The sequence below is a fragment of the Pyxicephalus adspersus genome, chromosome 7 (assembly GCF_032062135.1).
Source record: "Pyxicephalus adspersus chromosome 7, UCB_Pads_2.0, whole genome shotgun sequence".
Lineage (NCBI taxonomy): Eukaryota > Metazoa > Chordata > Amphibia > Anura > Pyxicephalidae > Pyxicephalus > Pyxicephalus adspersus.
Window position 1 is genome coordinate 5968849 of NC_092864.1, and position 17496 is coordinate 5986344.

General features: G+C 40.4%; 2 protein-coding genes across 2 annotated transcripts; both read right to left on the reverse strand.

Moving 5' to 3' along the window:
• Positions 1-979: 979 nt before the first annotated feature.
• LOC140334970 (uncharacterized) lies at positions 980-5040 on the reverse strand. Its single transcript, XM_072417287.1, has 3 exons — positions 4912-5040; positions 3087-3431; positions 980-2179 (listed from the first exon to the last, which is right to left on the reverse strand). Exons 1-3 carry the CDS (start codon positions 4982-4984, stop codon positions 1719-1721), a joined length of 879 nt encoding a protein of 292 aa, XP_072273388.1. The 5' UTR covers positions 4985-5040; the 3' UTR covers positions 980-1718.
• Positions 5041-6227: 1187 nt separating this feature from the next.
• Positions 6228-16706, reverse strand: LOC140334971 (cell adhesion molecule CEACAM1-like). Its single transcript, XM_072417288.1, has 6 exons — positions 16541-16706; positions 14721-15056; positions 13682-13744; positions 12691-12732; positions 10376-10717; positions 6228-8258 (listed from the first exon to the last, which is right to left on the reverse strand). The coding sequence occupies exons 1-6, from the start codon at positions 16689-16691 to the stop codon at positions 8149-8151; spliced, it is 1044 nt and encodes a 347-aa protein (XP_072273389.1). The 5' UTR covers positions 16692-16706; the 3' UTR covers positions 6228-8148.
• Positions 16707-17496: the final 790 nt, after the last annotated feature.

Sequence of the window (17496 nt, forward strand, 5' to 3'; positions counted from 1 at the left end):
CCATTACGTCTTCATCTCCTTACATTTGACGTTATTCAGTTTCCTCTGTTCTATGTGAGCTGCAACTGTTCATCTAGTCAGGAGTATGTAACACATAAAAAGCATGGGTCAGGAGTATGTAACACACAAAAGGCATGGGTCAGGTGTATGTAACACACAAAGTTCAGGATTCAGGAGTATGTTACACACAGAGGGCAGGGGTCAGGAATATGTAACACACAAAAGGCATGGCTCAAGTGTATGTAACACACAGAGGGTATGGGTCAGGTGTATGTAACACACAAAATGCAGAGGTCTGGTGTTTGTAGCACAGAGTGCAGGTGTTAGGTGTATGTAGCACAAAAAGTGTGGAGGTCAAGGGTATGAAACACGCAGAATGCAGGGGTTAGAGGTATGTAGCATTCAGATTGTAGGGGTGAGAAGTATGTAACACACAGAGTGTATGGGTCAGGTGTATGTAACATACAGAGTGCAGAGGGTCAGATACATGTGAAACATCAAGCCTAGGGGTCCGGAGTATGTAGCACACAAAGTGTAGGAATCAGATGTATGTAAGACACAAAGCTCAGGGGTACTACACAGAATGTATGGGTCAGGTGTGTGTAACATACAGAATTATAGAAATCAGGTGTATGTAGCACACAACATGCAGAGGTATACATCATACATCAGGTGTATGTAGCACAGAGTGCAGGGGTTAGGTGTATGTAGCACAAATAGTATGGAGGTCAAGTGTATGAAACACACAGTATGCAAGGGTTAAAAGTATGTAGCATACAGAGTGTAGGGGTCAGGAGTATGTAACAAACAAAGTGCAGGGGTCGTATTGCACAGAGGGCAGAGATCATGAATGTGTAACACACAGAGTGCAAAATTCACAAGGTTTAGAACACATTTTTCACTCTGTTCATAGAACTCCCTTTGACTGTGTAATATCTCAGCTCAGCAATTAAGAGAAAGAGAGAACCTGACCATCGACTAAGACTTTTTTATAGCTTTATTCATACATGCAATAGGTACAAAATCTGGCAGCTACCAGGCAGCTATCCCCAGTCATTGCCTCTTTTCCTCCCTCCACCATAATGATAATTTTGTTGGACATGCGGTTGTTTGTTGTTGCCGCTTGAAGAACCTTCTATGTTGTGGTCTTTTAACCACCATGACATGCTGCCCTCCAATCTTCAATATGCCACTACTGGGCCATTCATATGATTGGCTACTTTACCTATTAGCGGTGGGGGGAGGGAGTTACAGAAGGTGATTAGCGCAGGCTTTGTTGGGTGGTTTTGGACAGCAGGACCACCATGGTTCACCACCATCAACCAGTTCTCAACCTTCCCCCAAAGCCCTGGTTATCAATGAAATGATTTGGAGTTGTGATGTGATTTTTGAGCTGCCTGATAAGACACTGCTTCCATAGACTTCCAACGTCTTCAGAAATACTGTTGAACTCTCCTGGTGGTTGAAAATAGACATCTGGGAGCGAATTTACTTGGCGGCCCTACGTTGTCTCCAAGTATACACTGGCCAGCCTCAGCATCATAATATGAATTGGTTTGTCTGATTTCTTGCATTGGGATCGAGGGTGGGAGGAGAGGCCACTAAAAGATAATTAATGATACAAAATTCCCCTAATTTAATAATACATAAAGGTGGAAATGGTTGATGTTATATAGCCCAGACCATAGATGGATAATTTGAGAAGCTTTGGGGGAAATTTAAACTGAAAAAAAACAGTAGATGAAGAAGGTGAGGCAACACGAAGAAGACAACACCGCAGCCACCATACCAATCTTTACCGTTCGGAATTCGTCCTCAGGTCTGAATGTCGGGGATGCAACCTTGGTTGCTTTGGAGGCTAGAGTGGATTGGAGGCTGGGGTCTGAAGGATGCTGAGTGGCTGGATTGAGGTCGAGGCTGGAGTCCAAATGATGCTGATTGGCTGGGATGGGGTGGAGGCTTGAGTCTGAAGGATGCTGATTGGCTGGGATGGGGTGAAGGCTCGAGTCAGGAGGATGCTGAGTGGCTGGATTGAAGTGGAGGCTGGAGTCCAAATGATGCTGATTGGCTGGGATGGGGTGAAGGCTTGAGTCAGTAGGATGCTTAGCGGTTGCAGTGGAGTGGAGGCTGGAGACTCTACCATTGGGGGAGGCCGGAGTGGAATGAACGTTTGAAGGATCTGTATACAGACATGAATTTGGTATAAGTACATACATTGTCCATATATGTTTGAGACATCCAGGTAAAGGTACAAAAACAACTCTATAACCTGGAAAAAAGAACTGATACTCTGCCATTCATCATCATTACAAGAGTACAGGAACTAATCTGTGAAGGGGAAAGCATAACTTTAAGCAAACAGTGAAGTGCTTTGCAAATGTGCCAGCCCAGGAAGAGCCCACTCATTTTACCTGTCAAAGTCACATGACTGGTTCTCCTCCAATCATGGAGTTCCCTCTGCTCCTTAGAGGCGAGGGAACTTTGTTGGACTGGATACATGTGGCCTGATCTGTAACTATAGGATGGGGTGTGTGCATATCAATATCTAATCTCCATTATAATCTGACATTATAATGATGTGTTAATAAATACAGAGCTGTATTGATTGTTTTTTTTTATACTTGCATGGAATTTTATCCTTAAAGAAGAACTGAACCCTGACATTAAGAATCAATAAAGAGCATCAAGCACACACATGCATATATATATATATATATATATATATATATATATATATATATATATTATGTGTCATTTTGCATATGTTTTTCCTATTTCTGGCTGAACACTAGAGGGCAGCAAAGAGTTGCAGCTTTCTTCCTAAAAGATTCCTTCCACTGTGTATAATGGATGTGACGGTTACACTTGTAGTTTATACGATTACAGTATACAGTACAATGGGGTGGCTACAAATGCAGACAACCGAGCATGAATTGTAGCCACGGGCTACAATTCATGCTTACAGATCTCTGTAAGGAATAAAAGGGATTTAGGGGGATCTAAACAACAGGAGGAACAAATAGATCATTATAACAGGATTTTTTTTTGACTTGGTGACACGTTATGGTAGGATGTCTTTCACTTACCTTTGACAATAACAGCTGTTGTCACATTTTTCTCCATTGCCCGGTATTTGATGGTACACACGTATATCCCACCATCTGCCTGCTGGATGTGCACCAAAGGTAGATCTGCCATTCCCCCAGAGATTTCCTCCAGCCTTCGTTCATCACTCTCAGAATTCAGGCTGAAGGTCCATTTCTCTTCTCCCTCCTTGGACCACGATATACTCAGCAAAGACAGTTCCATTGAATTATCTGTGCTGAAATTACACTGCAGGGTAGCATTAGTCCCGGCTGTAAAGGTTACTGAAGCCAAGCCTGTAATATGTAAGTAATATTTGCTGGTGCTGGTTTGTCTGCTTTCTTTCACTGGGATCAGGAGAGGGGGAGAGACAACAAAATGATGAGATTTAATATATTATATCCACATATGTGGTCCAAACATATCATCAATGTGTCAGTAATGTTCTGCTTCTCTAAGGTGACAACACTTAGTCCATGTTTCCCAACTGTGTGTTGGTGTTGTCACATGAGTTACCAATGGAGACTACAAGTGGCCTTTTCAACACACATAACACATTATTGGCCCATGGTTGTCACCATCAAGCCTTTCTCATTGGTTGTCAGGTGGCAGGTCTAGATCTGCCTTTTCTTATTGGTGGTCAGGTGGCCAGTCCAAATCTGCCTTTCTTATTGGTGGCCAGTCTTGAGCTACCTTTCTCATTGGTGGTCAGGTTGCCAGTTTAGAGCTGCCTTTCCTATTGGTGATCAGGAGGCCAGTCTAGAGATGCCTTTCTCATTGGTGATCAGGTGGCTGGTTTAGATCTGCCATTCCTATTGGTGATCAGGTGGCCAGTCTAGAGCTGGCTTCCTCATTGGTGACCAATCTAGAGCTGACTTTCTCATTGGTGGCCAGGTGTCTAGTCTAGAGTTATCTTTTCTCATTGGTGGTCAGATGGTTAGTCTAGAGCTACCTTTCTCATTGGTGGTCAGGTGGCCAGTTTAGATCTGCCATTCCTATTGGTGGTCAGGTGGCCAGTCTAGAGCTGGCTTTCTCATTGGTGACCAGTCTAGAACTGGCTTTCTCATTGGTGGTCAGATGGTCAGTCTAGAGCTACCTTTGTCATTGGTGGTCAGGTGGCCAGTTTATATCTGCCATTCCTATTGGTGGTCAGGTGGCCAGTCTAGAGCTGGCTTTCTCATTGGTGACCAGTCTAGAGCTGGCTTTCACATTGGTGGTCAGGTGTCCAGTCTAGTGCAGCCTTTCTCAACCTTCTTTACCCCTGAGGAACCCTTGAAGTAATCTGGTCTTGGGGAATCCCTGCTAAAAATGTATTGGGGTTCAGTGTGGATAAAAGCCTCCTAAATTGGTGTCCAGCAGAAAGAATACCCCCTACAGTGGTAATTAGGACATCACCTTTTTAGATGTCTAAAAAACACAATTGGAGTCATTCTACTAAGTTTTCTCAACCCCAGAACTATACCGGCATAATCATTGGAGGTCAATCAGCCACAATTTGAGAAACCCCCAACAAACTCTGGAGGAAGCATGGCTGAGAATATCTGCTCTGGAGAATTGGGGGCATGTGGACAGGAAGTGGATAAAAGAGGATGTAGGAGATCATTGAAAGACAAGTTAAGAAAATGGCAATATGGCAATAGTTTGATAGGCAGCTCTCTAGCAAAGTAAATTGAATCCAATTGATGATTTGACCTGCAGGTTCCTTGGAAAGCTCACAAGGTGATGGAGCACCTCATGGAGCCATTCTGTTTTTGTCCTCCCCCACACACAGTTCCCCAGTAGTGATATGTTATTGGTATATGGTATTTAGTCCTTAATATGACTTACCAGTGATTAGTAACAGCAAGTTCAGGAAGATGAGGGATCTCCGCATGGTGAAGGTGAGCGGGAGGCTTTCCATGCCATGTGAGGTCTGCAGACGTTAGACTTTGGTTTTATTGCCTCCTTATCACAAGGAGCACATGCTGGCTAAGGGCGGTGGGCGGTAACGGACCACACAAAACTTCCATGACATCTTCAGATGAAAACCGTAGACGAGACTGAAGGAACTGAGGAGTCTGAAAGATTACAGAACTTCCTATCTACTCAATGTTTCAGGCCGATGGATTCATTCCCCCCTTTCCATTTAAGTGGACCTTAACTCAGGAAGCAAAGCCATCTCTGGAGCCTGGGCACTGCTTATAGATAGAGATCTGATGTGTGAGATCTTCTAAGCGACTGCTGCCTCTGGTGCCCCTCTCCTGGGATTTGGTGATGTTACTGCTATGATGGTAAATTTTCTGCTTGCCGGAGAGGAAGCTGCATCTGAGGACCTGCAATGCAAGGATCTCCCTGCTTCTAAATTACCCATTGATTGGCTCTGTTCTTACTTCACCGCTCCTGCTGCTTCTTAACTTTTTCTAAACCAGCCATCAGATTACCTTTATCATCCTCAGATCCTCCGATCCCTTATCACAGGGGGCATCCGAATTTACCTTTTTTATTCTTGTAACTATAGAATTGTACATTGTCAATGGAAAAGTTTTTTGGAACTAGTTGGGCTGTGGGTCACAAAAAATTCAGAACATGCAACCCATCATAGCAGTGAACCACATCTCAATGTTACGAGTGACTAGCACTTGCCCTCAGCTCTTTAGGCATAGCTACAACAGTACAGGTCCTCTTTATAGATAATAAACAGTAATGCCATTCAGTTTCTCATATGCTGATTTTTTTTAACAGAAAAAAGACATGTATTCTTTGAAAACATTTTCCACTTGGGACACATTCCTACAGATATCTCCAGCCTCCTCAATACTATGACCAAGTGTCTGCCTGATCGCAATCTGTCCAGTTTGAAAAGCAGGCATTATGTTACCTTTAACAGCACATTCTATCAATGCTTTTTACTAAAACCATAGCATGATGCAGGAGGCGGAGTTTGCACAATAGAACCCATCATGTAGGTGTGGAGGGGGCAGTATAATGTCCTGATGTACAACCCTAAAAAATGAGAACCCTTGAACCCCACTATGGTCCATCATTGATGACCGATCTCCTATGGATTGCCGTTCTTGGACCTCCACTCTTTCACAACCTCTCCGATTGCTGAAAATTTCCATTGATTTTTCATTAGAATGAATCAATAAATCAAACAGAATGAATTATTAGTAAACACTTTTTATTACAAAGACCTAACCAAGACAAATATTTTCTTTTTTCAATACTTATTACAAATAAAGGTCTTACAAAAAATGTTTGAATCCATACACTCACACACCTACATGCTTGCCACATATACAACGCCCATATACTTATCTATTTATTAGTTTTAACACTTTTTTTTTCATTTTTACACTCTATTCATAAAGTATTCCCCCAGTCAATTCCTCTAAAATTTGCAGACAGATGGCCATATCTCTCTACAGGTCTCCTGTTCTGACTTGTTCTGCCATCTAGTGGCCAATCATCAAAAGTGCACAATAGGAAATGAATAGGAAAGGAACAAATTTTGTGAGCGAATTCACAGGGGAAAATTGTAAAAATAGACACTAACAATTGGCTCATTTTGTTTCATACTTCGATTGATGTTAGGGAAAAATACCTTTAATAAGCAGTGCAAACTGTAAAAGAGAAAATAACCAGAAAAGTCTCAAAATCATATTTGAAAGTTTTAATAACAAACTTTTACTATTGGAAATAGTTTAATAGATTGGGGGTTCTATTTATAAACTATTCCCCTGTCAATTCGTCAGAAATTCACTGACTGATGGTCGAATCTTTTTACACTTCTCAATTTAGTTACTAATAAAACATTGACTCGTTCTGCCACCTAGTGGTCGATCTCAAAAGTGCACACCTTTCACAATTAGAAGTTTTTTTTGTATAAATGAATAGTTTCAACGAATCTAGGTCAAATTGAAAGCATAGTAATTTAAAAAGAGAGCACTGGGAGCTGTTACAATTATCTGTTCTTCTGTGTGTATAAAATGTATCATATATACTTAAATATAAACAGACCTGAATATAATCCAAGGTACTCTAACTAATGTTATCTAAAAAGAAACAGGAAAACTACATTAACTCAAGTCTAAACCTAGGTCACAAAATATGATTGTTGCTTCTAACACTCAAAACAGTAATCAAGAGAATTGCTAATAAAATTATGGTGAATAAATACATCCATGGTTTGTTATTTTTAGCACATTTATTTTAAAAGACAAAAATAAAATCACATAGACTAAGTCTGTTTATCTATTTCCCTCTTGCTACAGGTTTAAACAACCAAATTTCAAAGAGGGACTTTATTTTCACTTTGAACCTTAACATAGATTATTAAGGGAGAACCTGGGTGATTCAGCAAACCTAGAATGGATATACTAAATATTTTTAATCTAGGATAAGATCTATTTGCTTTATCACCCAGGTCCTCTCATGATAGTCTATCTTCTCCAGTCTTGGAGAACATTAATAAATCAGGGCCTTTAAGTCAACAAATCTTGGTTTATACTCGAGTACAAACACTAAATGTACATTTGGCCACTTTATTCTATCTATATTTAATTTCTTTATGTGATTTGTATGCCATTTCAATATATAAGCTGATACTCTACAAATTTTATTTTTTGAACCTGCATTATATATTTAAATTATATAAAAACACTTATATACATTAAGAATGTTTCAGCCATTAAACTGTAACAAAGCTTTGTAGGATACGTTTAAGTCCTGTAGGTATTTCCACGATTGGAAGCTGATGTTTATGGAATGGTTTTGCCAGACCCCAGTGATTATATGAAGGTGTTTGTTCATTGTATGGCCTTTAAACACAGAAACATTGTGGAAAAATTCCACAGTCTGGAAAATTGCATTGAACTCAATTGAGAGGCAATAGGGGCTGATGTGGCTTTGTTTATAAACAAAGCTATGTGTTACTTAGAAAAAGATAATTTGGCACATACCTAGCTGTAAAAGGCAATGTTACTTTATTTTACAAATATTAACCACACATTTCCAGGATTAGCCCTGGAAATGAACACGGCCACTGCTGTAATCAGAAAACCTACAACATGAAGCATTTTAAAATCAAAGAGCAATAAAGAAGTAGATGAAAAAGGCCAGGACGTTTACAGCCGCTACTGCTCCAACAACCATTCCAATTTTTTCTTTTCTGTATTGATCCCCTTTATAATCATCTATAGATAAAAAACAAAGAGAGTGGTTATGTACTGGCGGGCCTTGAGGATTTGGGGTAGAAGGATAGGAAGTGTTTAAGGTGCAGTATCTAGATTCCAACAAATGATATACACAGATTATTAACATTGATAACACTACAACATGTGATCAGGATTTATGTGCAAATAAAACATTTTTTTAAACTTGGAACCATTTACATCAATAATTGGCCTATAGGAACTAACATTCCTCATATCACACACACTTTTGTACCAATTGGGTCAAATGCATAATAACCTAGTAGAAGGTTTTTAGGTAGATTTACAGTAAGTGCATGCAATTTTTGTGCAGAAAATTCCTTGACATCCATGACCCAAGGTAAGTGTGGTAACCACTGGGACCTACATAGGCTTTTTGAAAATCCTGGCCTGAAAATAGAACATGTGCAACTTGTCAAAGCAACTTACTCAGATATCGGACTCTGCACCTGGGGCAGGCAGATGGGGGCACCCTGGGTTGTGCAACCACAAGCAGTTACACATTTGGCATTCTGGCGTGAACCTTGCATGGCATGCCCTTGTATGATTTACTGTTTTGGAACCTGTTCCAACCTGCCTGACCTTTCTGATGCCTGGTCCTTCATTGGTGAACTTGGCCTGCCTGACCTTTCGACTGCCTGGTTCTCTATTGGTAAACTTGGCCTGATTGACCAATCTGCTTCCTGATCTTCCATTGGTGAACTTGGCCTGATTGACCAATCTGCTGCCTGATCTTCCACTGGTGAACACAGCCTGCCTGACCAATCTGCTATCTGATCTTCCATTTGTCTGTTGCCAACCTTGGCTTACCTGAACGTCACTTCTTTCACCACCATCAGTCTCCTGGTTCCAGTTGTTCCCGGAATCAATAAAAAGTATTATATGAGTCCTATGCCATGATATCTTTTCCTTATGAACACAGACTCCCAAACAGGTCTACAGTCTGGTGTGGGAGTTTGACAAGGCTATTTACCTGACCTTCTCCTGCCCAATGCTCTTTTGCTGACCTTGGCTTACCTGACCATCCGTCCATCCTTCCACCACCAGCAGCCTTCTGGTTCCAGTTGTTCCACACATCAATACCATGTATTATGGAGGTCTTCTGCAGCCAGCCATCAGCACAACTTGGGTTTGATTTTCTGTCCTAATAAAATCTCAAGTCCTAGGTCAGGGAACTTCACAGGACCATTTGCCCGACCTTCTCTTGGCTGATGATCCGTTGCTGACCTTGGCTTACCTGACCATCCGTTCACTGGTCTTTCCACCACCAGTAGCCTCCTGATTCTAGATTTTCAATGGAGTGTATACAGTACACTGTATACAGTCTCCTTCAGCCAGATAATAATGTCAGGAGCCTTTGCCATGTTAAGTCCAGAATATCAGAATATCCTATTCTCACAATGATGCGCTCCAAACCAAGCCTTGTGTGGGAACTTCATAGGACCATTTGCCTGACTTGCATTTGGCTTGTATCAATCTATCAGTCTATCATAGTCTAACTGACACTAAACAACATTCTACTACCATCATACATTGGCTGTGATTTAGACTTATCTGTCATTTTCCTAAAGCCTTGCTTCCTTTTGAGGCTTCCTTCCTGTGCCTAGTCACCCCATTTGAGCTTCAAAGCTGTATGTATTCTGTATGAGATCGATCTAAGGCATTGATACCTCCTATTTTTTAGTCTTCCCAAATTTACAGTGAGATTTGGTGGTGTGGTCATTGTGCTTCTTACTGTTACACTTGCTGGAAGGGAAACTGTACCTAAGGCCCTGCAGTACAAGGATCTCCCTGCTTCTGTTTTTTTCATTCTTCATATCTACGCTTTGTGTACTTTTTCAACATAGTTGAAAAAGGAATCAAATGTAGATCATTTAAGTTAAATTCTATTTAAAACTTTGGAAAATATATTATGTAATCCCACCAGATGGACATTACCATTGTACATGTCGCTGCGTAAGAAAGCCTTGATTCTTCTTGAAGAAAGTGAAATACTAGTGTGATTGTGTATTAATTGCAATGCTGAATTGAAATAAGTTCAGCTCATATTGAATATTTAATCATTTCATCAATTTTTTTTTCCACATCCTATCACCTACCTTTCACAATAAGAATAGTGCTTATGTTCCTCTCCAATGTAAGGTACATGATGTTACAAATGTATTTCCCACTGTCTTCCTCCTGGACAGAAAACAAATTTACGCTTGCGTGTCCTCTAGAAAGCTGTTCCAGCTTAGCCTGGTCATGCCGGAATTCCTCATTAAAGATCCACTTGGTCACACCATCTTTGGACCAACGTATGTTTAACATTGTGAGCTCCATTTTGAGATCTGTGTGGAATTTACACATCAGGGTAACATTTTCTCCAGTTTTAGCGGTGACAGAGGAATATCCCGCCATGTTTAGAAATGTTCCATGCCTTGACTGCTTGCTTTCTTGGGCTATATTCAGATAAAAAAATTGAGGTATCAGAGCAATCAGATAATTAGAATTTTATTCATACAGTGTATAGTCAATCACAGCCACCATTCTCTCTTCACATCCCGTCTTGGAGACACAAAGATGGAGAGAGAACCTCTCCAAATTGAAGGGGACTTCCCCCTTCGGTAACTACACCAGTATCAAAGAACCCTCATACATGGACATCATGGATGGATTCCATGTCCCTTGATGGTCAAGAAAACCAAACTACTACAATACAATGTGTTAAATATTTAAGTTCTTCCACAATTCCTAATCTATTAAAGCCAAGATAAATAAACAAAGAAAACCTTGTCACATAAAAAGAAAATCTATGAACAGAAACATAAGGAACCTAGGGCTAGTTGGGCATATATGTGGCAGCTCTCATGATGGGATTAGACCATGCTATATATCCTTCCGAACTCTTACTTTTAATGACATGGGACGACGATGAGTTGACCTATCGACCAATTGAAATGTCTATGAAGAGGAGGTGGGTGGGCAAGATCCATTGTTAGCATGAGCTTTGAGGACTTGCCTATTCCTATCTATAGCAGCTCCCAAAATAGGATTTGACCATGATATACCCTTCCAACCACTTACTTTCCCATTGACATTGGGCTATGATGAGGTGACCTATTGGCCAATTGGAAAACCTATGAAGAGGTTGGTGGGCAAGAACCATCGCTAACATGAGCTTTGGGGACTTGCCCATTCCTATCTATGGCAGCTCTCAGAAGGGCACTTGGACCACGCTATGTCCCTTCGACCCCTTACTTTCCAATTGACAAGGAACGATGATGAGTTGACCTATTGGACATTTGGAATTGAACAAGAATGTAAAGAACCTGGAGCTGGTTGGGCATATTTGTAGCAGCTCTCATGATGGGATTGGACCATGCTTCTGAACCCCTTACTTTCTTATAGATTTGGGACAATGATGAGTTGACCCATTGACCAATTGGACGTTCTATAAAGAGGAAATGAGTGGACAAGATCCATTGTTTAAGGATTTGCCTATTCTTTGCAGTCACAGGTATGTATCTCTTAGTGTCTGCATTGAACATCTGGAAGTAAGTGGTTTTGATTATTGGGGTCATTTAAGGGCTATGAATGTGATATTCAACAAGGAAAATCATCTGGGTGCATGAGTTTGATTGAATTGAAGGTTTAGTGAAGGTCACTTTTGGATGAAGTCAGAAATTCTCCCTTCACATCCTGTCTTGGAGACACAAAGATGGAAAGAAACCTCTCCAGATTTGGATGAATGAACCCTCATATATTTTCACGGCCAAAATGACCAAACATTGACTATGCAAGGTGCAAATTATATAAATTCTTCCACTATTCCTAAGGCATTAAAACCACAAATAAAAAATAAAAAAACCTTGTTGCATGAAAAGAAAACCTATAAACAGGAATGTAAGGAACCTAGAGCTGATTGGGCATATATGTAGCAGCTCTCAGGATGGGATTGGACCATGCTATATATCCTTCCGAATTCTTACTTTCCTATTGACATGGGACGATGATCAGTTAACCTATTGGAAAATTGGAATGTCTATGAAGAGCTGGTGGGTGGGCAAGATCCATCGTTAGCATGAGCTTTGAAGACTTGCCCATTCCTAACTATAGCAACCTTCAGAATAGGATTGGACCATGCTATATCCTTCCAACCCCTTACGTTCCTATTGACATGGGATGATGATGAGTTGACCTATTGACCAACTGCAATGTCTATAAAGAGGAAATTAGTGGGCAAGACCCATCTTTTGTCAGCATTCAGTGTGTCAGCATTAAAAATCTCTACTCATTATCTGACATTCTCCAATTGGGAATCTCCCAGATCTTTTTTTTTTAATGGCAGTAATTGATAATGTTTGGTGAATACCAGATTCACTGCTTTAGAAGCAAGAAATCTCCAACAAATAATTGTTTTTATTGCTCTCACCAGATTTCTTCGTTAGGCGCTTTACCAGCCTAAAGGCAGGATCTGAACAAGAGAAAAAAGAGAAACATGAAGTTTTAAAAGATGACCAAGTTCATACACAAAGGGGTCTGTTTATTAATCAGTGAATCTCACATTCACCTGACATTCTGGTAGAGTAGTTTCCAGGTTCATGTACAGTGATGGCAGTGATTGATTCTCCATCAGAAAATATTTAGTGAATATCATATTTACTATTTTATAAATAGACCCCAAAGTTCCATATTAAGCTTAACCTGTGGCAGCCCCCAAAAATGAGTACTGGCCACCTCTATCACCAATCACGAAAGCAAAGGAATATCCAACTTTTTCTGATAATTTCTCATTCGTCTGTATAAGTACACAATCAGGGTCAGATTTCCCACAAGGCCACCTAAGCCATGTCCTAGGACATCATGGCTATTAGGGGCAGCATTTTCTCCAGCACTTATGCAGCTCCTGCCCACTATCATCATGGCCACTAGGGGCATATCCCAGAGTCATCATCACATCTTTCACCTTTTGTGTGGGGCACCAGGTAGCTGGCTTTGTGGAGACAAAAGTATAAATCCGGCCCTGTTGACTATAAAGATTCTCCCACCTTCACCATCTTCTTTTTTCTCCTGTCTTTCCTGTCTCTCAAGGAAAAAACATACCAAACAAAGACCTGCCTGTCCTGCTTGAAGAGTTACTATCTGGAAGAGCTATGACTACTCGAAAAATATTTTTCATCAGAGCCAACTCAGGAGTGTTGGATAGCTGTGTTCCTCACCATGACTGATGGTCCTTTCCACCAGCCCCAACATCACAACAGGACAAATTAAAGACCAGTGGATGGAAACACAACTGGACCACAACTGGACAGTCATTCCATACACCCAAAAGAATACCGTTTAGCATAGTCCCCATCACACACTATTTGAAGGAAAGCATTTGAAAGAAAATAAGTTAGCAATATCTATCCAACGAGCCTTACCATTCTGATCATCCAATGGGTCAATCTTTATGGATGACAGATCAATCAACTGGATTCTGTTTTCTGAAAAAGAGAATAAACATAAAGTAGTTTTTACTTATTTTTTTACCATCATCATATATATCTTATATCATCTGATGATCATATTTAACAAACACCATATGGCTAGAAGTTAATGAACATCTGACAATCACGCCTACAAGCATTGGTCAAACTTATGTGGACAACCCAACAATTGATGGTGTTTAGGTGTCTTCAGAGGGCCTTGTTAATACTCCATCATACAAAACTTTGTAGACAATTGTGCTCTTCCAGCGTTGTGGTCAATAGTTTGGTGAGGACCCTTTTCTGTCCCCCCATGGCTGTGCTCCAAGGTACAAAGCCAGCTCCATGAAGAGCAACATGGTGAGACCTGTTGGTGTGGAGGATCTCCAGTGTCCTGACCTAAACCCTACTGAATGCCTTTGGGTTAAATTGGAATGGTGAGCTAGGTCTTCCCATCCAACCTCTTAAATGGGTACCAGTACTTACGGACCCACTACAAATTTTTGTGGAAGACCTTTCAAGAAGAGTGGAAGGGTGTGATCAGGGGGGAGATGATCTCTATGGTTTAATGGCCATGATTTTGCAATGGGATGTCCAATAAGCTCACATAGATGTGATGGTTAGGTGTCCACCGTGACCTTCGTGTATGCGGGTATTTCAAATGAAAAAAGATGCTTCCAATATTGGCAATGTGTGTGCCTAATCTGTGTGCAATCAGCATCTATTCTGAAACACTGTAGGATCATCAAGCCAATGTAAAGGACATATTGGGCTGTGTCTGCTAAACCACAAACACTATTACAACTTTCAATGTTTGGAGTTGGCTATAGTCTTTACCTTTAAGACTTTACCTCATTAATGCTGAGAATAATGCCTAAATTATCTCAAACTTTCCCTCATTGATCCCTTAGAGTCCCTCCTTCCACAACCATTGAACAGATTTAGTGGGTGCATAACATTTTGGATTTATAATATTGTATTGGTTTATCCTTACTCTCTACTCTAAGGACGTATTGGATGATCTGCTGCTCCTTCCCGTATTGGAACCTGCAGGTGTAGTTTCCTGTGTCATTCACGGTGATATTAGCCAGAATCAGAGAGAAGTTACCATCCTTGAACTGCTCCTGAGGCATTGATGCTCGAGGGTCACCTGTGATCACCTGGGTTTTGTTGTACTCCACTAGATGGCGCCCCTGATACTCCCATCTCAAAGACAAATAATCTAAGTTCAGTGGTTCCTGGTTCACCCTAATGATGGCGGTCATGGTGACCTGTTTTGGCAGACGAGAAGAGACCGTGGCAGCATCCGTGCAGGACTGCAAGGTCAATACTAAAAAGAAAAATGAAAAAAACAATAGTAAGTGATAAAGGATTAGTACCTGGTCAAGTATACTGTATTTCGCTATCTGTGTCTTCTTTGGCGAACCCCCCTCCCGCTTTCAATTTAGACCCCTAGTTGTCCCAGACTAAGAGGTGAAGGTAAATCTAAGGGGGAAACTTTTGGTGATACCTGTCCAAAAGGTGACCCTCCTTATATATTCTCATGTACAGGTGCATATTTGGACCAAGCCAGACTTGTCCAACTTTCAAACAGAATCTGGCCAGCAGGGCTTTTTACTCGCCCCATGGTAAATTTCCCATCAGCCATCCTATTTATTTCTTGGGCTTATTGTTGCTGGGGGTTCCTTGAGCAATGAGCAATTCGGGACTCTTAGGTCAGTTTAAGTGACACCAAAAATCTTTTTGGCTTTTTGATCTGTAAGGGTGACATTCTTCCCACTGGCCAGTAATGTCGGAGGAATTTTTCCCACTGACCACCACACTAATAGACTGTCATCTGTGTATATACTAATCATAGCAGGGGGTCCCTGAAGACCTGAAAGGGTGTCAAGGGTCCACCTGTGTTAAAAGGTCACAAAACACAGCTCCAGTTTTTTATCATCACATCCGGCAATGTGCTCACAGAAAAACCATCTCCCGCACCCGTCAAGCAATATAATGCAATGCAACAGATTCCACAGGTCTGGCCAGCACAGATGAGATGACAACCTGCACCAAAAACAATCTCATTGGGTAATGGAGACACAGATGGGCAAGGGATGTGGAAATATTATAAATATTATGTATTATTATTATTAATAAACTGTATTTATATAGCGCCAACATATTACGCAGCGCTGTGCATTAAAAAGGGGTTGCAAATCACAGATGGATACAGACAGTGACACAGGAGGATATATACCATATACTTTAATACAATATGATATATACAAAAATACACAATGTTATACAATGTAACATTTCTTACCACAAGTTTCAGGGATTCTGAAGATTTACAATATGCCCCGGATGAGGGCAGATGGACAAGTTTGCTTTAAGCAGTGGAAAATATCTTTGCAAAATTAGATACTATAGAACTAGCAGAATACCAATATTATTAATATTATTATTATGCAATACAAAAACAAAATCCTTGTGTCTGTGAAGTGTAGAAGTATTGAAAGATTTACATTGGAGCTTCCATAACCTATTCTTAGAAGAACCCTAAAAGCTGCCATGGCTCCATTCCTAACAATGCCAGCTCTCCGGCCAGCTCGCTTTGGTTATATAAACCAGGACAAGTACAGTTTGTGGGTTTTCTGATACCTACACTTAATATGGGTCAATGAATTAAAAATACATTTCTATTGCATATAGAGAAGCTCACTTTAATATTGAGCGGTGAGTTAGATCTGTACTTTGTGTCCATGTGCAGGATCTTAAAGCCAATCTCCTGCCTAAAAACTCAACAACCACACAATGTTTGGTACTTACCGGTGATGCACAGTGCCCAGAGGGTCATAGTGGGTACTTGCCACCCCATAATCCTCGGTAGCTGCTCCTGACCACTCCGTCCCTTGACTGACCCCTTACACGCAGATGCAGGCCCAGCAGGCTGGCTAAGCAGCGAGCTCTTATCTTGCATGCTCACTGGCAGTCTGTGCACCAAGATAAAGTTTTTGAAAAATTTGTGTTTTCTCTGAAGCTTAAAGTTGCAGTAATTTCAACCGATCCTCAATGACATTTAACAGCTTTTTTTTTTGTTTTTGAATATTATCAACCACGTCTATCTATCAATAAATATGCACTTAAATTGATTGTGCTTATGTCAGCAATTTTTGTAATAAATTGGTATTGGATAGGATAAAAATGTCTTCCTTTGCCATAAGTAAAGATTTGGCCAGTTCATGCTTTCATTACATTTGCAGCACAATGCACAGATCATATGTGTTCATGTGTATGATTATCTGCACTAGTAATGCCCATTGCACTAATATTCTACATTGCAGACATGATGTTATTTTTATACAGGATTTATATAGCGCCAACATATACACAGTGTTGAACATTTAACATTTAAAAGGGGTTGAAAATAATTATATTGATAATAATAATAATAATAATAATAATAATAATAATGACAGACAGATACAATAACAGCAGGAAGAGAGGAGCCTGCCCAGAAGAGCTTACAATCTAAACAGTGAGCTGCAATATAATATACGGTATATTATGGTGTGAATGAACCGGGGTTCTCAGCTCCCTCTAGTGGCCCAAAGTCTACCAAAATTCAAAAAACGGCTTATTAATAAATATTATAATAATAATAATAGGAACATATAATATCCAAAAGATTAGATTAATGGGGCTTTGATAGAAATGATAAATATACACTTCAATATTTCTTTAATATGCTTGGAAAATTCCTTAAAGTTGGAGGTGGTGTAATT